Source organism: Sceloporus occidentalis, unplaced genomic scaffold (genome assembly GCF_023333645.1).
Source record: "Sceloporus occidentalis isolate IW3139 unplaced genomic scaffold, rSceOcc1.0.p SCAF_64, whole genome shotgun sequence".
In the NCBI taxonomy this organism is placed as follows: domain Eukaryota; kingdom Metazoa; phylum Chordata; class Lepidosauria; order Squamata; family Phrynosomatidae; genus Sceloporus; species Sceloporus occidentalis.
Window position 1 is genome coordinate 4,075,245 of NW_028317044.1, and position 26,767 is coordinate 4,102,011.

At 43.1% G+C, this 26,767-nt stretch overlaps 1 protein-coding gene across 10 annotated transcripts in view; it reads left to right on the forward strand.

Moving 5' to 3' along the window:
- AUTS2 (activator of transcription and developmental regulator AUTS2) overlaps window positions 1-26,767 on the forward strand; it is a 608,784-nt gene that overhangs the window by 68,836 nt on the left and 513,181 nt on the right. For 9 of the 10 annotated variants that reach the window (XM_089493361.1, XM_089493360.1, XM_089493353.1 and 6 more), the window contains exon 2: window positions 19,654-19,863. In XM_089493361.1, coding sequence (XP_089349487.1) covers window positions 19,654-19,863 — 210 coding nt within the window. The remainder of the gene's footprint in view (window positions 1-19,653; window positions 19,864-26,767) is intronic. The other variant, XM_089493351.1, reaches the window with a different exon arrangement.

The window sequence follows — 26,767 nt, forward strand, 5'->3', positions numbered from 1 at the left end:
GGAAATGCATTGATTTCAAATTCTCTATTGCAGTTCACTTTCTCTTGGTCTGCTGTCCCACACAATCTCCAGTGTTTCACAAACGGAGAGGACGGCTTTATGATCTTTGTCTGTTTGCCGTTGTGCATTTACAAGCCATTTGCAACTCATAGCCCCTGGAAGGCCTCTTCTTGCTGTTATCGTCAATCTTTTAGATGCATTTAAAACTGCACCATTTTAGAACACACTTTGTCTAACTGGATTTCATTTCTATATACACATACATACATACACACACATACATACAGTGGGCCCTTGTTATATGCTGGAGTTTGGTTCCAGGACCCCCACCATGGTTACCAAAATCCGTGGATGCTCAAGTCCCATTAAATACAACAGCGTAGTAAAATGGTGTCACTTATATACAATGGTGAAGTCAAGGTTTGCTTGTTGGAATTTATATATTTTGGAATACTTTCAAGCTGCCTATGCTTGAATTCGTGGATAAAAAAATCCGTGGATATGGAGGACCAGAGGTTCCCCCCCCCCCCAAAAAAAGCGGATCACAAATAAAATTGGTGTTAATATTTACCAACACAGTTTAAAAACCAATTGGAATCATTTCATTCAAATGGTAGAAAAGTAGGTGAAACATACACAGCGGACATCGCGACGTCTCCCTGTGAGCGAATGCATGTTAAAAGGCTGCTTGAACAAACACATCTTTGCCCGCCAACAAAAGGAGTAATACAATCCTAGAGTTGGAAGAGACCCCAAGAAGGGACATCCAGTCCAACCCCCATTCTGCCATGCAGGAACTCTCAATCAAAGCATCCCCATTGACAGATGGCCATCTTGGCTATTTTGCTGTGCTTCTGGTTTGTTTTAATTCCACCTCACTATTTTGGGCCTTGAAAGAATCATAGAATCATAGAGTTGGAAGAGACCCCAAGGGCCATCTAGTCCAACCCTATTACGCCATGCAGGAACTCTCAATCAAAGCATCCCCATTGACAGATCCAGCCTCTGTTTAAAGACCTCCAAAGAAGGAGGCTCCTCCACTACGGAACAGCTCTTATCATCAAGACGTTCCTCCTTACGTTGAGCTGGAATCTTTTTCCTGCAGCTTGCATCCATTGCTCTGGGTCCTGTTCTCTGGAGCAGCAGAAAACAAGTGCTAAGGACTGGAGCGCAGCTTTGGTGCCGCTTCTGGCTTCTTAAGATGCCTCCAAGGGGACCCAAAGCAGCTTTATTTTGGCCTGCCCTAAACAAAAGTGTAAAAGCAAGGCATACTTGAAACCAAGAGCAGCATTGTTCTTTTGTTTCCACCTGCGAACATGTTGGATAATATAAATAACCCGCATTTTGGCTTGATCACCATCTCTGCCACAAAGAGAAAGGGTTGGGCAGCAGCAGCGGGAGGCGAAGGGTTAGCTTCCAGCCGTCTCATTCCAAGGCTGAGGTTAAGGTACCCTAATCGAATTGATTTTTAAAGCCTATTAAAAGCATCACACGAAATTGGTTTTCTGCTAGGTGTCTAATTGGTCCAAAGTGTCTGCTACAGAGGTCCCGGCGAAATGCCTCTCGGTATCATTTTCAATCGCGCGCATATGCATATAAAAAGCATCTCTCGGTGTGAAGATCTCTTTTTAAGCGCTCTGGAATTTGGGTGGCCTCTTCAGGCATGGCTGTCTTACCGTTCGGTTTGCGTCGCAGCGCCCTTTTTTATCTTGCGCACCGTTTTAAAAACCCTTGCGCTGTCGGCAAGGGTGGGATCGCGTGGGGTGCAGACCAAAGCCAGTGCGCCTGCAGAAAAATCACTGGCCCATGTTCTGATGCCACCGTTCCCAGCAGCCTCTGCTGATGTAGGTCAAATCGCTCCTCATGCCCTACTTTTCATTTTTCAAGTGGCATAAAGAGAATCGGAGACAGAAAGGTTTGCACATTACCTACATCCTTTACGGCTAACGCAGCGCAAACAGCCACAGTCCCCTCCGTATGAAATAGTAATGATTGCAGTCAGTCTTGATGATCCTGAGGGAGAGTATAGTCAAGATTCAAAGTTATAGCCATGTTAGTCTGTAGAATCAGTATGTAGGGAAAGAAGTTGGCCGCATGAGCTTTCCTAGACTTCATTCTACTTCCTCAGATGCTTTTGGTGGAGTGGAAGCCAGGGGCAGATATATATATGCCATAGCGCTGCCATATTTTATAGCGTGCTTTACTCGCTTTTGTGTTATTTTGAGACGGCCTAAGGGCTAATCAATAAACGTTGATTGATAACATTCTCACATACCTATGGCATAAGGCTCGGCATAACATAACCCAACCCAACCCATTTACTGTGTGTCTCTCTCTGTGCCTTCGTTCAGAGATATAGCTGTGTTAGTCCATAGAACCAGTCTGTAGAGAGATCTTGTAGCACCTTTGAATCTCACTGAAAGAAAGAGGTTGGCAGCATGAGCGTTCGTAAACTAAAGCCTACTTCCTGAGATGCGTTTGGTCATGCTCACGCTGCTAACTTCTTTCTTTAGTTAGGAGTTTATCACACGGGAGGAATTTCTCTTAATTTGGAATGAAAAGAAAGTGGGGCCAGAACGCATTCACGTGAAGTCGCTACTTCAGCGAATTTATGTGAATTCGAATTGCGTCCGAACTGGCTTCCCATTGCCCAAAAATAGCTTGCCATGGCCTGAAATTGTGTGTGATCACCTCTCATGCAATAACATGAAACCTCATGATTGTGTTTGGACTGACTTCCCATTGCCCGAAATTGCGTGTGGTAGTCTATCACGCAATAACGTGAAATCCCATGATTGCGTTCGGACTGACTTCCCATTGCCCGAAATTGCATGTGATCACCTCTCATGCAATAACATGAAACCCCATGATTGTATTCGGACTGACTTCCCATTACCCTAAATTGCGTGTGGTACAGTAGTCTATCACGCAATAATGTTAAACCTCATGATTGCGTTTGGATTGCCATTGGGTTATACTTCCAATTTCCCTTGTCTGATAACGTCCTTAGTCTCAAAGGTGCTCCAAGATCTCTCTCTATAGTATATTCAAACTTTTCAATAGTATATACATAATCATGCTGTTAGGATTAATAAGTTAAGGGGATGTAACTTTGGGATCGGTAAGTCTACAGTTGGCCCTCCACATTTGCGGCTTTGACTTTTGCAGTTTTGAATAATGTGTTCTCTCTAGGAATCTCTTAAGTCCTCCAGTGCAATTCTGCCAGAGGTTGACCATAGAAAACACACTTCTCTAGGCATTGTAGGTCCTCCAGCATGAGTCTATGATCATCTACTGGTAGATAATGTAGGATAATCTGTAGACACATGCCAAAAAACTCTCGTTTCCTGGTTACTGTTTGCTTGCCATAGGGTGAGCATATTTCTTTTGCCTGTTAAGGTGTGTTACTCAAGACTAAATAGACAACTTAGCCTCTACTCTGCAGTTGGTTGACTCTTAGATGTCCATAGAGAGGGAAAGTATCACTCTAAAAGGAACAGAGGAGCCACAATATGGATTAACATAATGGTTACCAGTTGTGGGTTTTTCAGAGATGCCAGCCACAGATGCTGGCGAAACGTCAGAAACAAACTCTTTTAGGACATGGCCACCGAGCCCGAAAAACCTACAAAACACTATGCATGCCAGCCATGAAAGCCTTCGACTTCACATTGGTTATCACTGAGTTGGCAGCAGGGCAGACAAGGCAGCATTTTATAACCATGTGTGCTTAATGTCTTCATATCATACAGAAAGTGAACTCCGAGAAAGACGTCCTTAAAACTGAGCGACTGCGCAATTTGCTGACTTGCAGAAAAACAGCAAAAGGCTTGGAATGGCTGCGCATGAAAGTTAAAGGAAGAAAGTGCAAAAGCAGGGATACAGCTGAATATTTCTAAAATGAAAAACAGTGACCCACAGAAGAGGTATTTAATTTTAAAGGAGAAGCTGAAGGTTTTCTGTGCGTTCGCTAAGTCATATCTCAAAATAGAGACCAGTCAAGAAACCAGAGGAAGGCTAAAACTTACAACGGCGGCTACGAAGGAACTAGACGAACCCTTCAAATGCAGAGCGATATCCTTTACATACTGAAGTCAGAATCATCCATGCGATAGTAAATCCAGTTTTTGAAATGCTGTGAAAGGTGGATGGTGAAGAAAGCTGACCGGATCGAGAGGGTTTAAAACCAAATCCAGGGGGCTGGGATGGAGATGATCGCTGTCCTTGGAAGTAGCATGGCAGGTCTGTTCAAGAGGCCTTCTAGCTAAATCCTTGGGGAGATGATAGCTCAGACATTAGCCCAAAGGCAAGCTCCAAATGCAAGGCTGTGAATTGGAGAGAAGAAGCTGAGGCAGAGAATGGGATTCACAATAAAATTCTGAGTCAAGCAAACGGTGAGAACAAGGGAGGCTTTGGAGGTGTATGCACCAATGCACAGAGTTTGGCCTGTTACAGACTGCCAAAATAAAGCTGCTTAGGGTCTCTTTGGAGGTATGCTCTTTAAATGACGCATGGGTCCTAAGAGTCCGGAGGTTGCGCCAAAGCCACACTCCATTCCTAAGCACTGGAGGGCAGCTTTGGTGCAGCTTCTGGATTCTTAGGATGCATGCATCACTTAAACAGCATACCTCCAAAGAGACCCGAAACAGCTTTATTTTGGCAGTCTGGAACAGGCCAAGATGATCTTAGTGCGAGAAGGTAATTTTAACAGAGACCTGATGGAATGACTCCCATGATTGGAATATCACAAGTGAAGGATAAATGTGACCAAAAACAAGGAGGAGTACAATTCCATGTCAGTTGATTTAGATATCCACGAGAGCCATCGGAGTGGGCCAGTGAAGAGCATTTCGATAAAGATAAATGGAGAAAGAAATACAAAAACAACATTGCAGTAGAAGTCTGCTACAGGCCACCAAACCAAGAAGAGGCAGTGGGTTAATCGGATCTCAGGAATTTCCAAGGAGAAAGAAAGAGTCCTTATGAGTCTTGAAATTTGCTGGGAGACTAACTCTGCTAAACATTAGGCAGAGAGATCTTGTGGCGCCTTTAGGACGAACTGAAAGAAAGAAGTTGGTACCATGCGCTTTCGTAGACTTTAGCTTACTTGCTCAGATGCATTTAGTGAAGGAGTAGACTAAAGTCTAGGAAAACTCATGCTACCAACTTCTTTCATAGAAGCGTAGAAGCGTAGAGGTGGAAGAGACCGCAAGGGCCATCCAGTCCAACCCCATTCTGCCATGCAGGAACTCTCAGTCAAAGCACCCCAAGGAAGGAGACTCCATCACACTCTGATCACGTGTCATTTTAAAGCTTAGGATGGGCACCAGCTCTTGCTACTGGGCTTCCTTGGGCCTTCACACCAGCATGCCCAACCCTGGATAAAGATGCCAGTCGTAGAATCATAGATTCATTGGAAGAGATCCCAAGGGCCATCCAGTCCAACCCCCTTCTGCCATGCAGGAACTGTCAGGGATGATGGGAGTTGTGGCTCTTCACCTCTGGCCTGGAACTCACCACCTGGTTGTGCACCACGCTGACCAGTTTTGGCCAGTTGCTATATCTTTGCAAGAGTTGCAGAGAACAGGCTGAAGACCCCGACAAACTCTCCAAGCCTTCTCTCTCTTGCTTCCACAGAAGTCTTCACCCTTCTTCACTAGGGTCCTGCTGGTTCTTGTAGCTTCACCCAAGACACCAGACAACTCAGTAGTCTTATATAAAAGATCTACTTTATTCTAATATATATAGCTCCAAACTATCCAACACAACAATACTACTCAACTACTACCCACAAAACACATTGGGATTCATAGTCATTATTATAGTCAAAGCATGGTACCACCCACTGTGGTCTGTTTCCACCCAGTAGGCGTGTACATCATTCCCATTGGTTCTCTTGTTTCTATCCAGATTAGATGATTTCATCATCTCAGCCTTGACCACTTTACAATTGTCAGGTGTGTCCAATTATTCACTATGCATTTCTTGTCCTTGGCACTCAGTACTTGTTAACTGTATTACCATTCACACCTGTGTGGTTCTCCATTGGCTTCTGCTGAGTCACTCTGACTCTCACATACATCTTTTATTTCAATCACTGTATGTCCCATGTGGCTTTTTCCTTAACAGGAACTCTCAATCAAAGCATCCCTGACAGATGGCCATCCAGCCTCTGTTTAAAGACCTCCAAGGAAGGAGACTCCATCACACTCTGAGGAAGAGTATTCTACTGTTGAAATGTTCCTCCTAATGTTGAGGTGGAATCTCTTTTCTTTTAGCTTGCATCCATTGCTCCGGGTCCTAGTCTCTGGAACAGCAGAAAACAAGCTTGCTCCATCTTCAATATGGCATCCCTTCAAATACTTAAACAGGGCTATCATATCACCTCTTAACCTTCTTTTCTCCAGGCTAAACATCCCCGGCTCCCTAAGGTGTTCCTCATAGGTTTCCAGACCCTTCACCATTTTAATCTCCCTCCTTTGGACATGCTCCAGTTTCCAGAACTGAACACAATATTCCAGGTGGGGCCTGACCAAAGCAGAATATAGTGGCACTGTTACTTCTCTTGATCTAGACACTATACTTCTGTTGATGCAGCCTAAAATCTCATTGGCCTTTTTAGCTGCCACATCGCACTGTTGGCTCATGTTCAGCCTGTGGTCCACTTGGACTCCTAGATCCCTTTCACACATATAAATCTCATCCAGCCAGGTGTCCCCCATCCTATATCTGTGCATTTCATTTTTCCACTCTAAGTGCAGCACCTTACATTTCTCTTTCTTTCAGCTAGTCTGAAAAGTGCTGCAAGGTCTCTCCACATACCCTTCAACCTGTGTTCGCTTATTTCACAGAGGGTTATTTTGCAAAGACAGCAATGCCTTTTACCCCACAGGTTTGTGTCAAAGCTCTTGCCTTTCCACCACTGGGGATCTAGGCTCTCGACAGCAAAAGCACTCTCCTGCCTCGTGTAGAAACATGGTTGTCTTGACTTTCACCCGGGGAACATTAACTACTCGGCTTGCTTTCCCTTGGCAACTGCACATCTCCTGAGGGCAGCTAATATTATAGGTAGCACATAACAAAGAAGTTGAACAGAGAGACATGCTGTTGTTCCTAAGGTATTCTCAGCAGCCAGTCACAGGTGTTGATTTTTCCTATATCCCCAAAACAGTATGAAATATTTGTGTGACTGTGAAGGCGAATGCTTTCATGGCCAACATCCATAGTTTTTTGTGGGTCTTTCGGTCTATGTGGCCATGTTCTAGAAGAGTTTATTCCTAATGTTTCGCCAGCATCTGTGGCTGGCATCTTTAGAGAATGCTGGCATGGAAGAGAGTGGGGTACATTCTCTGAAGATGCCAGTCACAGATGCTGGCGAAACATCAGGAATAAACTCTTCTAGAACATGGCCACAGAGCCCCGAAAACCTACAAAAAACCCCTATTTGCGTGACTGTTCCCACAATTCATTTTATACTAAGGGATGGATGGGTAGCTGAGTACAAAAGCAAACTGTTCAAATGGGGTTCTCCAAATTCTCCACCCTCTTTGTGTGCAGAGAACACCATTTCACTAATCGACAGAAATGTTCTCACATTTTCTCAAAGCTAGGCCTTACAATAAGCCAGGATGCGCAACATCTAATGCTCTGGGGCCTAAGTTTTGACTCTGAGAACCTGCCATAACCGGCCTAGAAATACCTTTAAAACAGAAAAGATAGAAAATGGAAGTGACCAGAAAAACAGTCAGCCCTCCATGCCACCTTGAGTCCCTATATTGGGAGAAAGGTGGGATATAAGAAAATATAACAACAACAACAATAACGACAACATCCACAGATTTTTTTATCCACAGATTCAAGCATCTACGGCTTGAAAATATTCCCAAAAGATATACGTTCCAAATAGCAAACCTTGAATGATCATGAATTGCATTAGAGACCTCATATACCATTCCTAGTGAGAATATTAAATCACAAAGTAGAACAAGTAAGTATAGGCAACAAATTATATCAGTCAACTACCAAAAGCATATTAGTTAGCTCACATATACCACATACATATCAATTGACACACCTGATTTAAACCTTCCGTCATATTCTTATCCCCCGTATGTCCGTCTAAAGCAAAACTTGCAAGTGGAGCATCATGATATAATAGCAATCCTTCCAGCTGAAACCATGAGAATATCATACATCACAGTTGGACCAAACACATGATACATATCAGGATCTTTTAGCACAATAGCCTAATCCTGACAAGTGGAGATGTGCCTGCCTCCATGTTAGCATTTCGGCACGCACATACCACCATTGAATAATATGGGGTGTCCAATCCACAGGTGGCCAAATCCATAGATCGCCAGTCTACCAATGGGAAGGGTCCGCTATATTCCTTAAACATCGGATATAGACTTTTGCTATCGATATAAAATTGCAACAATTGTCTGCTCTGAGAAAAAGAATGAGATTCGGGGTAAAAATTTGGTCAGCTGCGCACCAAATAGATGACAGTTGAGTGAGGAAATGTTGGATTTCCATGTGAACAGAAAAGAAGTGAATGGCTTGAAGGGTGTATATTGTAGTTCCACCTTTTCAGACGAGTGGATTGGAGGATGAAACCATGATGTATCCTTGATAGGAAGCAACAAGATGTATTTTGTGTAAGATAATGATGTGAAAACATTGCACATGTAACATGCGCTTAGCAGTGAATATTCATGGATGGATTGTGGACTCCCAGGTCTATTGATTTAAAACTTCCTTATGTAAACATCTATGCATTTTAAACTTGCACACAGCATCAAAAGGGACGTGGTTCTTTATTTACTCCCCCTCCCTCTCCCCATCTGTTGATACCATGGTTGTAGATATTGTAATGCAATAACTCGGCTCTTGAAAATGTCTCCCTTAAATACAAATCACCATGTTGACACAATGCATTGAGCTGCCAAGTGGGAAACGTGTACGATGAGCTGATATTGGTCTGTTTTCTCAGCTCTGTCCTCGGAAAGCTTTGAGTAGTGTTTGAAAGAAATGTCAGACTGGTTACAAGCTTTAGGGACAAAGAGCCCTTGCTTAGGCCACAAAGTTCAATACAAACCTTGTTTGGTACTGCAGCTACTGAACACATAGGACTTAGGGAGCTGGGTATATTTAGCCCGGAGAAGAGGCGGTTAAGAGGTGATATGATAGCCCTGTTTAAGTATTTGAAGCGGTGTCATATTGAGGATGGAGCAAACTTGTTTCCTGTTGCAAGCGTTCAAAGCTACACTGGCTTCTTCATCAGGCAAAGGTGTTAAAAACCACCCAGGAGGGACAACAAAATTTGGACCATGTTAGTAACAAGCCTGCATTTTGTCAAGACGTAGCCGTCTTCAATGTGAAGGGGATGGCCTTCCTCCTTCTGGACATGCGGCTACTCTAGGAAATAAAATTTTAAGTTCCATTAGCAAAAAGAGAGAAAGAGAGAGAGATGCTCCTCTTGAAATCAAAGTTCCCTCTGGGCTTTGTAAAGCGACATGCTCTCAGAGAGCACTGTTAAAGGAGAACAGCCTATATATACGCACATACATACATACATACATACATATATATATGTAGCATCTGTGATCCCACGTGTAGTTATCTTCTCCTATCTTAAATGTGACCCACATTTTGCTTCCCACTTTTTCTCCCTGACTTGCCCATTCTAAATCAACTGTGAACCAGCTCTGAACTTACTACAGGTGACTCCTAACTGGCCCTGGCTCCTTGCATCGTATCTGGCACTGGCACGAATGTAAGCCTTAGGGGTTCCTTTCCCCCCCATGTGTACTTTTTATGTTTTCCTCCTCAGTTTAAAATGCCAACCCATCCCTTTTACAAAGCATTGAATCAGATCTGATGTCTTCCATTTCTCTTTCTTGGAGCTTTCCGGTTATGTCAACAAGCGCTCCACCAGCCTGGTAAAACAAACAACCATTTTACATAGCCTACTACAGATTCCCTTGTCACTCCCATGAGATTATTTACTACTGTGACCTAAAAAGCAAAGAGGCTGGGGGGGGAAAATATTGTCTGTTTAACTGTCAGTTGCACATTCTTGGCTGTTTCTTATCGAAGTTGCACTTTACTGTAGGGATGTTCAAGGATTTTGTTTTAGCCGTGCTTCAAACCGATGTTACGGTGCCTGGGGCACTTCAGCTGAGAAGAAGGGTGAGTAAGGCCTGTTACAGACTGCCCAAATAAAGCTGCTTCGGGTCTCTTTAGAGGTATGCCTTGGATGGCCCTTGTGGTCTCTTCCAACTCTATGATTCTATGATTCTATGCTATTTAAATGATGCATGGGTCCTAAGAGTCCGGAGGTCGCGCCAAAGCCATACTCCATTCCTAAGCACTGGAGGGCAGCTTTGGTGCAGCTTCCGGATTCTTAGGGTGCATGCATCACTTAAACAGCATACCTCCAAAGAGACCCAAAGCAGCTTTATTTTGGCAGTCTGGAACAGGCCTAAGATATACTTGCACTTTTAAGTCTAGTTGACTAGGAACTAGAAGAACTATGGACAGAAGTCATAGTCAAAGAGGAATGCAGAAAAACAAAATTTGCGGCCAAAAAGAAGGAGAAGATACAATGGATATCAGAGGAAACATTACAAACAATTAAAGAAAGATGAGGAAGCAAAAGCAAAGGGAGACAGGAACAAAATCAGGACCATGAATGCTACTATCCAAGAGATAGTATGCAAGATAAAGGAAACTTCTTCAACAGTCAATTCAAAGAAATAGAAGCTGACCATAAAAAAGTAAGAACAAGAGACCTATTCCCCAAGATTCAGGAGTTCACCACGATTCAGAAAGAATGGGAAAAGCTGAAGGTTGACTAAAATGGTGAAAGGTATGGAATCATGATGCCCCACGAGAAGCGGATTCAGGAGCTGGGGATGTTTAGCCTGGAGAAGAAAAGGTTAAGAGGTGATATGATAGCCTTGTTCAAAAATTTGAAGGGGTGTCATATTGAGGAAGGAGTAAGCTTGTTTTCCTGATAGTAAGGGCTGTTCGACAGTGGAACAGACTCCCTCAGAGAGTGATGGAGTCTCCTTCTTTGGAGGTCTTTAAGCCGAGGCTGGATGGCCATCTGTCAGGGATACATTGATTGAGAGTTCCTGCATGGCAGAATGGGGTTGGACTGGATAGCCCTTGGGGTCTCTTCCAACTCTATGATCCTATGATCCTATGGAATGTCATATACAATTTCCCAACTCTTCAAGGTGGGCAACATGTCATCTCCCATGTCTTTCTGAATTCCGTTCAGCTACTGTCATCATGGCCAGCAATTGGGAATGGCAGAAGCTGAGATCCAAAAACATTTGGAGGGCCACAAGTTCTCCATCTGTGTTTATTCCTTTTGGATTCTCACCGGCACCATCCATTTTCCCGCCATGCTGCCCTCCCTTTCCCTCCACGAAATGTCACCCATGTCTCCCTTTTAAACAAATCTCCTTTAAGCTGCACAAAAAGCCATAATGGGAGAACAAATAACCATGGGAGGGAAGCCTTCCTCCGCACTGATTGAATAATGATGAAGATAAAGAAAGATAAGGAGAGCAGTTTGAGAGTTTCATTCCCCATTCCACTTAATGGTCTGCGGTTATTATCCTGGAATGCAGGACCGAGTTAATCTTCAGACTGTCTCTTTATTTGGTAACACGAAGATCTATTTCGTTTCTATTATCTTCCTTTTGTGACTTATTTGAAAACGATATCAAGAGTTTTTGCTTCCCCCCCCCCCCCCATTAATAAATTAAAGGAAGTTTCCTATTCGATGTTTTAAAAAAAAAAATTGGTGGGGTAATACTTGGAAACAAACAAACAATTAATATTTTTCTTCATCCAAATTAAAAATTGTGTTCATATTGGGAAGGGGAGGGGGGAGACCTGCAATCTCATTAATATTTCAAAAGTCAAAATCTTCATTTAAATAAATAAAATACATTTCATAAACCTAATATTTTGGTTCATGGCATCCTTTATAGCTCTACAGAGCCAAAAGCTAGGACCGTCTGGGGGCATAAAGTGGACTCTCAGCTAAATGTGTAAGGTGAAAGAATCGACCATAAGGGTCGCTGATATAGGAGCTTATGCTTTTGAGCAGCATTTTAATTTCAAAAGCCCTCTTTTAAAGCACATATTTTCACTGTGCATAAAAGCACTTAATGGGAAAGTGGAACGGAGACATAGAAACATAGGCCTGTTCCAGACTGCCAAAATAAAGCTGCTTTGGGTCTCTTTGGAGGTATGCTATTTAAATGATGCATGGGTCTTAAGAGTCCGGAGGTCGCGCCAAAGCCACACTCCATTCCTAAGCACTGGAGGGCAGCTTTGGTGCAGCTTCTGGATTCTTAGGACGCATGCATCATTTAAACAGCATACCTCCAAAGAGACCCCAAGCAGCTTTATTTTGGCAGTCTGGAACAGGCCTTAGACTCATAGAGTTGGAAGGGACCACAAGGGCCATCCAGTCCAGCCCCCTGCCATGGAGAAATGTTGTTTTGGGGCAACATCTTAAGATTTCGAAGTAACATTTTAAAGATGTTACACCAAAACAATGGTGGAGAGAGAAGCAGAGATGAGCTGGGTAAATGATGTAAGTTAATGTGAAGTCAAAGGCTTTCACGGTTGGCATCTATAGATTTTTGTGAGTTTTTGGGGCTCTGTGGCCATGTTCTAGAAGAGTTTCTTCCTGACCTTTCGCCAGCATCTGTGGCTGGCATCTTCAGAGCCACAGCCACAGATGCTGGCCAACATTGATTGAGAGTTCCTGCACGGCAGAATGGGGTCGGAGTGGATGGCCCTTGCGGTCCCTTCCAACTCTACGATTCTATGATGCTATGATTCTGTAGGGTGCCACATGGTGTGGTCCACAGCACCCGCACCTTCACAGTGATGCCACTGACAGGAACTCTAATCTCAAAGAAGGACACAAGTGTTTGGAAAACGTCTTGGATGCTTATATGTTTTGGTCAAAACCAGTGCACTCTCTTCAAAAAACCTAAATGCATTGAATCTCTCACTGTAGAGAAGCAACACACACCTTCAGAAACTCGCAGAGATGGTTTGAGCCATCAGAAAAATGTGACGACATTTGGCCTTCCTTATCCACGAATTCTTCGTCCATGGATTCAAGCATCCATGGCTTGAAAATATTTCATATATATATATATATATATATATATATATATTCCAAAAAGGAGACCTTGATTTTGCCATTTTATAGAAGGGAGTCCATTTTACTTCATGGGAATTGAGCATTCCCAGATTTTGGTATCCACAGTGGATCCTGGAACCAAACCCCAGCGGATACCAAGGGCCCACTGTACTGTTGAGAAGAAAATGAAATGAAGATGGTTGCAAGGACTGTTTCTCCTTGTTGCACCGTTTATTACATCCAAGGAAGTTTATTGGACCCCTGAACCAAAATCTCTTTTTGAAGGGCACCTCTCCGTAACTAGTTTGAAAGATATGGAGAACTTTGTGTGGATCCAAGATCCATTCAGAACTAAGGCCCTCTCTGGATTTACTTCTGCAGAACCAAATCTTATTGCGCTGTCTTGTTGACAAGGCTTGGAATACAAAATTTGGCAGCATAGAACTGACTGAGTTTTGGATGTCAGTAAAAGATTAATATCTATTGCTAAGTGCTAAAGCTCAGCGAATTTTCATTCCATTTGCGGCGTCACATCTGCGTGAAGCTGGGTTTTTAGTGTTGCGGCAATAAAAAGCAAATGCCGCATGAAAATCAATGTGGAACTGGAAATGAGGGTTCCAAAGTTTGAGAAGTTGTATAGTGCCAACAAGGACACACTTGCTATTGCTATATTCCAAAACGAAAGCTAAAAACACACATTTAAATATGAATTCGTCTCATAGGGTTTGTTTACAACTCCGTTACCTATATGGCCTTTCATTATGTGCTCAATCGTATTTGTCTGATGAGTTTTCTCTTCATTAGAATGCCTTGTTGGCTTGCAAGGAAACCTCTGATGGCTCAGTGGTTAAATGCCAGTCTTGCAGCCACAAGGTTGTGAGTTCGATTCCAGGCAGGGCTCCAAGGTCCACTCAGCCTTCCATCCTTTCTCAGAGCTTTATCACACTAGCGAGATCCCACGGGAAAATGGGGTTTAAACGAGATCAACATTAAATTTGAATGTAAACAGAACCCGCAAATTCGGGAAGTTTATCACACCAAATTGCTGCTAAAGTGAAACGATGTGGAGTTAAACCGAAGTTAAAGTGGAGAAAAACACCACTGTTTTACTTTTGGAATTTCCCGAACGTAAAAAGCTGCCGTTTTTCTCCGGTTTAACTTTAGTTTAACATGTTATTTCATGTTAATAGCGACGTCGCATGATAAGCTTCGTTCATTTCCGGGTTTTCTTTAATTTAACTCTCACTTAAATCCCGTTTTCCGCGGGATCTTGCTAGTGTGATAAGCTTCATAGTTCGGTCGAATGAGTGCCCAGCTTGTTGGGAGCAATTGGCATACAGGTTGTAAACCGATTAGGGAGTGCTGGTTCACTGATAATCGGTATAGAAATGTCCTCGCTATGGCTTTATTGTTATGCAACCTGCTTTGTCAGCCGCCCGTCTCTTGTGGAAGAAGAGGTACTGTCCATCCTATGACGCACATGTTGGAAGATACATGTTTGATGCAGAAAAATAAATTGTGGTTTGTGGGACATGCAACCACTATCCCCAAATGGGATATTTGATTTGGAGTTAAATAGAAGCGAGTGCATTTGTGTTGTGTCTGCAGGCCTTGCCCCCCTTCTGATTGAGCAACTCTCCCCTAATCCACAGAGTAAATACCTGGGTTTGATGGGGGGTGGTAAGACGAGTGAAAAAAGAAACGGGGATCATCTTTCAAATGCCAGGAGAAGACAAAGGGAAGACTAGGTCAGAGCAAAATACAAGGACAAGCTCCATCTTCTGGCCATAGGAATGCATGGCAGACCGTCAGAAGTGATTTGTTTGGGGGCAGGGAAATGGACTGGGATTTGTCATGGAAGAAGCTTGGAAGAACAGATTGTTTCAGGGTACAATCAATTGTCCGTTGTACAACAAAGATACAAACAGGAGCGGTCGTGTATATAGCAAATGTGATCGGAAACATATTTACATTTAAAAAAAAACAGGTTTATTGCAAACGCAGGAGCAATTTTCAGCTCATGTACTCGATCTGATAACAGTGGGATGGAGAATCAGGAGAAGGAAATCTGAATGAACACCTTGGCCTGTTCCAGACTGCCAAAATAAAGCTGCTTTGGGTCTCTTTGGAGGTATGCTATTTAAATGATGCATGGGTCCTAAGAGTCCGGAGGTCGTGCCAAAGCCAGACTCCATTCCTAAGCACCGGAGTGCAGCTTTGGTGCAGCTTCCGGACTCTTAGGATGCATGCATCATTTAAACAGCATACCTCCAAAGAGACCCCAAGCAGCTTTATTTTGGCAGTCTGGAACAGGCCTTAGATGGTCAAAAGATGAATGAGTCCAAAAAGGATTTAGAAATATGGGGGAATACAAGCAGAGGGATGGAGACAGCTAAGGATTTCAAATAAATCCATGCAAACATGGTGAGAGCTGAAGGCAATGTCGCAGGAGGAGGAGAAAGAACAAGAAGCAAAAAAGAGGGACAGGGACAGGGACAGCGTCCGAGTGAATGTGGGATAACATATTTTGAAACAGGCTGAAGCATGGCGGTTTTGCAACTTGGGAATAAAATACTGCTAAGGAGTGTATTGTGAGCTCCCTAGAAAGGTGGAGGTTTCGCTGTTGCATTTTGGATTGTCTTATCATAAGAGTTTTTATGGTAAAAGATGTTGAAAAAGAGGTTCACTGTGACTCCCACTGCTCCATACTAACAAGGGTTAGCTATGGTGCCACAGTCATCTATGAGGGATCCTCCGGCAGTGTCAGCCTCCAGTATTGCTCCTGCGCACGTTGCACATTATATGACCATGTAGAAATAAAAAGAAGAAATGTATGAAAGAGATGAAAGGTTAACAGATCTATTAGAGGAAGAACCATACAATGATGAACCTCCAATTTTAGAAAGTGAAGCTACATGCAGGGCACTTAGGAGAAATAAGTCACCAGGAACAGATTGCTTACCAATTGAGCTTCTCCAGTCTCTGGAGACAGGATCTGCTCTAGTTCTAATTAAAACCTTTCAACAAATACGGAAAACAAAACGATGGCCCACAGATTGGAAATGCTCAATGTACGTTCCAGTTGCCAAGAAAAGGGATTGCAGTAACCATTGGACCATTGCAATAATTTCCCATGCAAGAAAAGTGATGCTCAAAATTTGACAACGAGGACTTTTTATCATATATGGTGCAGGAAATGAAGAGACACTAAGGATCATATTGCAAGCATATGTTGGACCAAAGAAATTCAAAAGAAAACCAGTCAGTGCTTTATAGGTTATATTAATGCCTTTGATTGTATACAATAACATGTTTTTGTTATTTGCGGTTTTTCCATATTCACGGGGGTCTTGTGCCCCCAGCCCTGGCCAATATGGAGGGAGAAGTGTACCTGCTAATAATAAAACAAATTAATGGTAAACTTGAGGAACAGACACACTGAGATGCTTAAGACAGAAGGAATAGCAAATAATTAATTAAAAAATTGCACACACTGCAAGAAAAAAAGACTGAAAGACTGATGCAAAGTGGGAGGAATTAACAGCGGCAAGTAGGAAAGAAGGGGAAAAGATTAGATTTAAGAAGTTTAAAACCAGTTAAAGTAAGCCACAGGCACCAAATGACCTCTTAACTCATAAGCATTTGCTCACTGTATACTGAAGGTCAATACAGCAAGGAAGCAGAGAAATCAAATCACAGAATCAAAGAGTTGGAAGAGACCCCAAGGGCCATCCAGTCCAACCCCATTCTGCCATGCGGGAACTCTCAATCAAAGCATCCCCGACAGATGGCCATCCAGCCTCTGTTTAAAGACTTCCAAAGTAACTGGTTTTCCTGACTCACAATTCTTTCCTTAAAGTTCATAGAATCATATAGTTAGAAGAGACCTCAAGGGCCATCCAGTCCAACCCCATTCTGCCATGCAGGAACTCTCCATCAAAGCATCCCCAAGGGATGGCCCTCCAGCTTAAAAACCTCCAAAGAGGTACCCTGGGACATTTCACCATTTCTGGCAGTAAAAATAGGCAATGGTTTCCTTTCATGGCACCCTGAATGTCCTGCGTAAAGGCACTCCTCATCTCCTGACTTTCTCAGTTTGATAGTTGGCCTTTATTGAGTATTAGTGGTGGAACAGCATCCTCTGCCACATCTGAGGACAGCTAGGTGGCTTTGGGTGGGTAGGTAACCTCCATCATTTGAGGCACCTACCACATTTGGCCTAATGATAGCGACAGCATTGCGCTATCAAATCAGAACCTAGACGGATGAACAATCTATGTTCTCTGAAGATGCCAGCCACAGCTGCTGGCGAAACGTCAGGAATAAACACTCCCAGAACATGGCAACATAGCCCCAAAAAACCCACAAAAAACTTAATTTATGTTTTGCTGCCGTTTTCTTATTATCCAATAAAGGTTCTCGTTCATTCAAGTATCCATTGAAGTATGTATCTACAGCAGTGTATTGTTTTGATCAAGAAAAGGACCTCTCCATGGAAGTGATACTTGACTTATGCTACACTTGAACGCGTTGAACTGGGCAAGTCTCTCTTTTGAAGCAGGCTGTTGTGAATTATTGTTGTTGTGCCTCGGGCTCATTTTATGGCTAGGTGTGAGTGTATAGGTAGTGGAATAAATAAATCCCAGCAATTATCACTAATGGCGGATCTGGTGTTCCAGCATCCGTTTCCCTTTCAGTGCCCAAACAAAAGGTTGGTTTCTCGACTTGAGTCACACTAAAGCAGGAGTAACTGGGTTGAAAGGATTTATTCTCACTGCATGGCTGGGAACCACTTAGGAAGAGGGTTGGATGCAAATACATTAGATTATGGTTAAGCAGCTTATGGACATAAAAACACATTAGAACTTTATAGCGGCCTATAAATTACAGGGTTTGCAGCATGCACTTCCACAATGGGAGATAATTACATTCATTAATCTACTACTAAGAGCACATAATATTGCTTTCCAAATAGTGCTTGCGTTCAGTTTGTTCTTGGGTTGATCAGCTGGGAGTGAATCGTGGCGGGGTTGGGGAGGCATCTCTCCAACACTTGCCACTTTGTGGTAGCTTTTAAATAACAGTTATTGTATTTGTCACACTTAGACGGAGCAGACCGAGGTCCTTCTAAACTGATAATGCCCCCAGTTCTCAGACCTTATGTGCTGAAATGATGGGGGTGAGCATTAGTACCTGCCATGTAAGGGGTGCATGCAGGAGATCCTAAGCCAGCTGCAGGAGGGGACAACCGTGTCAGTGCTTGGAGGCCAAGCAAAGTCCTCTGATGAAGGATCGGCCATGGGAGGTGGCATTGACTCATTGGGTTATGATGGGGCTGTATGACGCAGACATGGCAGTTATGGGCATGGTGGCTGAGCCTCCCCTAACGAAAGTGGTCCTTTGTGGGACTGGGCATCTCACTTCCAACTATAATAGTAGTGGCTGCTCCCCTAAGCGAAGTGGAAGTACCTAGAGCAGTGGTTCCCAACCTGTGGGTCGGGATCCCTTTGGGGGGTCGAATGACCCTTTCATGGGGGTCGCCTAAGACCATTGGAAAACACCTACTTAATTACAGTTATGAAGTAGCAACGAAAATAATTTCATGGGTTTGGGTCACCGCAACATGAGGAACTGTATTAAAGGGTCGCGGCATTAGGAAGGTTGGGAACCACTGACCTAGAGAGTACATTGACTTGGGGAGGTGGTTGAAGAGCATCAGATGCCCTCCCTCCTCACCCTTGTCGAATCATAGAATCATAGAGCCGGAAGAGACCACAAGGGCCATCCAGTCCAACCCCGTGCCATGAAGCCAACAAATGTTTCCAAAACATGGTATCAGACTCCTGTTAAGAGGTGATATGATAGCCCTGTTTAAATATTTGAAGGGATGTCATATTGAGGAAGGAGCAAGCTTGTTTTTTGCTGCTCCAGAGACTAGGACCCAGAACAATGGATGCAAGCTCCAGGAAAAGAGATTCCACCTCAACATTAGGAGGAATTTCCTGACAGTAAGAGCTGTTCAACAGTGGAATACACTCCTTCCTCGGAGTGCAGTGGAGTCTCCTTCCTTAGAGGTGTTTAAACAGAGGTTGGATGGCCATCTGTCAGGGATGCATTGATTGAGAGTTCCTGCATGGCAGAATGGGGTTGGACTGGATGGCCCTTGCGGTCTCTTCCAACTCTATGATTCTGTGATCCTCCGGTCTCACCACCAGGGATATCCCAAGATTCTGTAGGATTGAACCATGATTTTTAAAATGGTATCAGACTGCCATAATATATTGTTGATTCAGTCTGTGTTAATGAGGCAGCTGTGGAATACAGCCCCAAAGCTGGCAGCTTTAGTCTTGAACGTTAAATCTGTGCTGACTCCCACCACCTGGAGCCTTGTATATATCTGATATAGTCAAGGAAAACACTCTTCTTGACTAAAAAGGGCATTTTTCTTCCTCCTACCCCTGTTTATACAGAAGGATGTACCTGTGAAGCCCGTTGACCCTGTGGAAAGCCATCAGAATCCCTTGGAGAAGAAGAAACGGAACATGCTTTCTAATGGACTGCCGTATCATCTGAAAAAAACCAGACCGCACCGCCATCGCTACGGTTCGGACCGGGAGAATGATCGCAACCTTTGTCAGCATCTCAGAAAAAGAAAGAAGCTCTTGAAAGGTCTCAGACAGGTAGGAAGTAAGGCTTATTGGGATCGAGAAGACACTGCCACCCTCTGCACCTTGTGCGGATATCTGTTTGGAGGTAACGTTTCTGTCCCTTTTGATGTTGGGTTCTTTCTGGTTGCCGCTGCAACGCGGTTGTTCTTCTCCTAGGTCCGTTTGCATTATGGCAAGTTACCCAGTTTAGTAAGGGTGCGTTGTGTTGAAACGGTGCCAACAGTCTCATGGCATTTATGGAATGAATTTTTCCACAAACGTAGGAGCAACATGGTGGTAAAAGTGCTCCCGATAGGAATGCAGTTTGTTTTGTCATATAGGGAAACAGAGCAGTCCAGTAATGCATCCAAATTCTAGGTCCAGGGGTACCACTTAAGAAAGTGGCACATATGGCCGAGTTGGTAAGCAGAACTGGCATCTGCCTTTGGTGGATATGCTCCCCATCTTTTGCGTTTCTGTTTTGCTGGATGTGATTACTATATTTGTACAATAGCAGGAAGATTAATATTATTTAATCAGGGTACCAGGCATCTGCAGTTAAAGATTAAAAATGCAGACAAAGTAATGACATGGGAACTGGCCCTTTCAGTGGTAAAAAAGCCAACGTTTGCTGGTTCTGGGAACGGCTCTTTAAAATGACCCCCTTTCATATATTATTGATATATCTAATGTTTTATCCCTGTTTTTAAATTTAGATCAGAATTTGAGGATTTAGATCAGAATTTCATTCATGCAGAAAAGATGTTGGGAAGTGTTTTCGTTTATTCATTTATATTTATATTACTATTTTTAGCAGAATAAGTGTCGCTTTGGCCCTATACAGACAGCCAAAATAAAGCTGCTTCGAGTCACTTTGGAGGCATGGTGTTTCAATGATGCATGCGTCCTAAGAGTCTGGAAGCCGCACCAAAGCTGCACTCCAGTCCTTAGGACTGGAGCATGGCTTTTGGTGCGGCTTCTGGACTCTTAGGACGCATGTATCATTGAAACACCATACCTCCAAAGTGACTCGAAGCAGCTTTATTTTGGCTGTCTGTACTCTCTTTATTACACATGAAAGTACATACACATCCGAAGTGCAGGATCCCCAGCAGAAGGCAAGCCAAGTGGGACTCAAAAGCCATTGTAGCATTCCCTCAGTACATACTGATTCTACAGACTAACATGGCTATGAGTTACGTATGGGGAAATAAAAAGAAGTTTATATCTAGCTTGATGTCAGGAATGGGAGGAAGAAGAGGAGATGGTGGAAACCATCCGAATGGTTGTGTCCTTAGTTGGAAGATCAAGATGGAGGGGTTTGGCATGTGTCTTGCTGTGCCATTCCAACGGAGAGTTGACAGCAAGGACAAGTGATTTACAACATGCTAATCTGAGTTTGGATTTGCAGTCTTGCCTTGACATCTGAGCGCTCTTTAGCAACTGCTTTTCATTGCTGCCTGTCCAGAATTACTAATTGAAAAGAAAGAAGTGGGTGGATTTCCAGACCGGGAGGGAAGCATGAATGACAAGAAGGTATTAAATTCATAATGGTTTGTTTCAGCTCAGATGTTAAGATCGGAGAATTATTGGCAGGGGTTGTCCCAAATCCCTTTTGCCGTCTGGTCTGGGAAATCGAGTCTTCCCCATTTGCCGGCTCTCTGGCTTCTATTGATTGATTGATTGATTGATTTGCTGTCAGTATATATGGTGCATTACATGAGCTATTTACACTTGTTAATTTGACAGTTCCCTGCCCTCAGGCTTAGAGTCTAAAAAGACGCAACAAACAAGAAAAAAGGGATGGCAATGTGGGAACGGGATTAAGCCGCTCTTCTCTCCTTTGGAAATCCCAACAGTGGCATTTGGGATGGAGTGCAGCCTTTCCTCGACTCATTTTCCTGCAAATAAATTTAGTGCACAGGCATTGAACTCCTTTTTTTATTACTTATTATTCTATTCTTTATTTAAAAAAACAAACTCAAGGGAAGACGGAGAAAAAAACCTCAATGACACATATGCATATACGTCTAGCACTATATACAAATATACACATTCTGGTACTGGCTTACAGTATCTTCCTGAATCTTCTCAAGTCTCCGCACCTTGCTATCACCACCTTACTTACATCTTCTCTTACTTTGACCTTCTATGTTCCTTCCCCACTCTTTCTTCCTTCTCCTTCTCCATCACTCATATCCCTCTTAAACTGTCCAGCTGTCACATCCATGCACGGTAAAAGGGAATACAATGGCTTGTATGAGTCTAACCTCCGTGTCCAGTTGTATGTCTTTACATTTTAGGATACTTTCTCGTTCTCTCATAGCCACCTTCCCCTTTCTTAGTCTTCTTATGATTTGGCTTCCAGACCCTTCACCATTTTAGTCGCCCTCCTTTGGACACGCTCCGGTTTCTCAACTTGAATTGTGGTGCCCAGAACTGGACACAGTATTATTCCAGGTGAGGCCTGACCAAAGCAGAATACAGTGACACTATTACTTCCCTTGATCTTGACACTGTACTTCTATTGATGCAGCCTAAAATATATACACGTTCTTCTGGCAGTGACTCTTACTTAAAGGGGGGTGACCTGGGGAATGCCTCTCATAGCTTAGATGACAGTTTGCAGAGCACTGGACGCTGTAGTAAAAACCTTAGCTCTGATGCTGAGCAGGACCTTTCCCTCACACACTTTAGATGTGTAACTGAAAGAATGTGCTGGGATTATGGATAAACCTGAATGTAGTTCTTACTTCCTATGAGGAACAACTTAGGGAGTTGGGGATGTTTAGCCTTGAGAAGAGAAGGTTAAGAGGTGATCTGATAGCCCTGTTTAAAGATTTGAAGGAATGTCATACTGAGAATGGAGGAAGCTTGTTTTCTGCTGCTCCAGAGAATAGGACCCAGAACAATGGATGCAAGCTCCAGGAAAAGAGATTCCAGCTCAACATTAGGAGTAACTTTCTGACAGTAAGGGCTGTTCAACAGTGGAACAAACTCCTTCCTCGGAGTGTAGTGGAGTCTCCTTCCTTGGAGGTCTTTAAGCAGAGGCTGGATGGCCATCTGTCAATGGGGATGCTTTGATTTGGATTTCCTGCATGGCAGAATGGGGTTGGACTGGATGGCCCTTGCTGTCTCTTCCAACTCTATGATTCTATGATTCTATGATTCCATCTGCTGGATGGTAGAACTCTGTGTGCAAGCTATTTGCAGATTTGGTAAGGATAATATCAGGAATACAGAAGAGTTGAAGAAAACCAACCTCACCCTCTCCACCGTAGCATCTTCCTTATCCATGCCACCACCAACATAATTGCTTTGTATTTATTGCAATTGTGATCAATGCTACCTTGGAAATCTTTCTATTGAAAGCCGGGGAGTGGCAAGTAATATAAAGCAGGTCAAAATATGAAATGCTTTTATAGACATTCCTTGCTCCAGCGTAGCTTCCCATCTTTTGTTCTCTCAGGTACGAAAGATGAGAAAACTCGGTTGGCGATATATAAAATAAATACGTTCAAATGACGCTGGGGAGGAGACAGTTAATAAGAATATTAATTTATTTAAACAAAGAATAACAGATGGTAGCGAGGAAAGCTATTTCCTCAGAAGCCGCGGTGAAATTTACCATCCAACGTTTTCATTGATGAAAAGATGATTATTTTCCGTCTTGAAAAACTTGGTGCTGGCAGCGTTGGAAATGAACTTTTTGCATTAGCAGGCCATAAATATTGAAAACGGTCCCTTCCAACATCTTGCTTTAGAATAACAATACACTCTGGTATAATTATTACCAGTATGCTGTTACTGGAGGTATCGGTGGATAGGTTATTTCCATAAGCTGTAAAAGAAATAATGGAGTGTTGCATACTGTTTTAGTGCCACTCATAAAACATTTCCCGGGGAATAATAATCATAATAATCTCAAACTGGAGGACCTCCACATTAGAGTAAGCTCTTTATATACCAATGCTTTAAGAAGAGAGTGTTCAGAAAGTTTAACACTGTACTGAGAAAGGGACCAAAAGAGACAATTCAAATCGCAAGGCTTTTACAGACATTTGTTTGTGTGACGGAGTCTCATCTTTTACCACTCTGTGTTCAAGAATACCATTTGTACAACATCTCCATGCACATGCCTGGACATAACTGCATGCTCCTGTGTATGCAGTCCAGTACTCTGCCCAATGGAGAAACTAAGGTTATACATATGACAATCTATGCTAACAGGGGACAGAGATAAGGCAGAACTACTTCGTTGCCTTAGTCTTCTCTTAAATGGAAAATGTTGCTCAACCTGAGGAAAATGGAGAAGAGGACACAATAGGAGAAATGCAGCACGCAGCAAGTAAAGAAGTAGTACCAGGAATACCTGATTAATCTGAAGGAATGTAAGTCTCCGGGACCAGATGGACTACATCCGAGGGTATTAAAAGAACTGGCAAATGTAATATCGGAGCCATTGGCCATAATCTTTGAGAACTCCTGGAGAACAGGAGAAGTCCCAGCCGACTGGAGGAGGGCAAACGTTGTCCCCATCTTCAAAAAGGGGAAGAAAGAGGATCCCAACAATTATCCTCCAGTTAGTCTGACATCAGTTCTAGGAAAGATTCTGGAGCAGATCATTAAACAGAGAGTCTGTGAACATCTAGAAGGCAATGCCATAATCACAAAAAGTCAACATGGGTTTCAGAGAAAGAAGTCATGCCAGACTAATCTGATCTCTTTCTTTGATAAAGTTACCAGATTGGTAGATGAAGGGAATGCTGTGGATATAGTATATCTTGATTTCAGTAAGGCCTTTGACAAGGTTTCCCATGACATTCTTGCCAACAAGCTAGTGAAATGTGGGGTAGACAATGTAACCGTTACATGGATTTGTAATTGGTTGACCGGCCGAACCCAAAGGGTCCTCAGCAATGGCTCCTTTTCATCCTGGAGAGAAGTGACCAGTGGGGTCCCACAGGGCTCTGTCCTGGGCCCAGTGCTTTTCAACATCTTTATCAATGACTTGGATGACAGAATTGGGGGCATACTTATCAAATTTGCAGATGACACCAAATTATGAGTAGTAGCATATACCCCAGAGGGCAAGATCATAGAATCATATGATTCTATTATCCTGTCCTCTGGGGTATTTGCTACTCCTCCTAATTTGATATCATCTGCAGATTTGATAAGCATGCCCTCTATTATTTTAGGCTGCATCAGTAGAAGTATAGTGTCCAGATCAAGATAAGTAATAGTGCCACTCTATTCTGCTTTGGTCATGCCCTACCTGGAATATTGTGTCCAGTTCTGGGCACCACAATTCAAAAAGGATGTTGAGAAGCTGAAGCGTGTTCAAAGGAGGGCGACTAACATGGTGAAGGGTCTGGAAACTATGCCTTATGCCAAGAAAACCCCAGGACAGGGTTGCCTGAAGTTAGAAATGACTTGAAGGCACACAACGGCACCAAAAATTCCATATTTAGTTTTATGATGATACTTAAAGGTATCATTATGCCATGCGGAATAAGCCATTACAGAATTTAAATAGAAGACTACAACAGTTTAATGCTGAAATTGTACCCTGTGATCCAGTTGTACTCAAACATGTTACCATTGGGACGCCCATTTAGTTCTACATGCAGATGTCACCCCACGCCGCTTGACATAGTATATGAACACAAATATTTTGTGTATTTAGTGTGTGTATTTTCATTTGCACATTCATTTATATTCATATGTACATTCATCGTTCAGCTTAGAAGAGTTTTATTTAAGTTTATTCAATATTTAACTCAAGGAAGAGGAATCAGAGCCTCTAAGTCTCGCAACCCCTTGGAGCAATTCTTGATCCATCCCCAGAGGGTCCTACCCCACCATTTGAAAACCACTCCTGTAAGCTGAATATGACTGAAAATGAACTGCACAAATGTAGGGTGGGTCACACCTGGTTTGAAAAGAATACAGGTGAAAGAAATCTAGGAATCTTAGTAGACCACAAGCTGAACGTGAGCCAAGAGTGTGATGCGGCAGCTAAAAAAGCCTGTGCGATTCCAGGTTGCATCAATAGGAGCTATACCATTTAAATTGAAGGAAGTAATAGTACCACTTTATTGTGCTTTGATTTGGATTTCCTGCATGGCAGTGGGTTGGACTGGATGGCCCTTGCGGTCTCTTCCAACTCTATGATTCTATGATCAAAGCCCACTTGGAATATTCTCCAGGCTAAATATATCCAGCTCCCTAAGTCGTTCCTCATAGGGCATGGTTTCCAGACCCTTCACCATTTTAGTCGCCTTCCTTTGGACACGCTCCAGTTTCTCAATGTCCTTTCTGAATTGTGGCGCCCAGAACTGGACACAATATTAGATTGTTGATATTCCTTCCTCCTATTTTCATTCCTCCTTCTTCTGTGCCCAAGCCTGCTTTCCTTACAATACTGTCTGTTCTGCATACATGTTGAACAGTGATAAGATGCACCCTTGTCTGACCACTTTGCCAGTTGGGAACCATTCCGTTCCTCCGTCTTCTGTTCCGCCTCTTGTCCTAAGTACGGATTCTGCATCAATACTACCGACTCTGAGGAACCCTGAACCCGGATGTAATATTGAAATGCCAAGAACAATACATAGGCCTGTTACAGACTGCCCAAATAAAGCTGCTTGGGGTCTCTTTGGAGGTATGCTGTTTAAATGATGCATGCACCCTAAGAATCCGGAAGCTGCACCAAAGCTGCCCTCCAGTGCTTAGGAATGGAGTGTGGCTTTGGTGCGACCTCCGGACTCTTAGGACCCATGCATCATGTAAATAGCATACCTCCAAAGAGACCCCAAGCAGCTTTATTTTGGCAGTCTGTAACAAGCCATAGTTACATTTTTGGTTTTGCCTTTTTAAAAGTGTAGTTTTTTGCTTCTCTCCCAAAGCCCATATATAGATGCACCCCCCATGC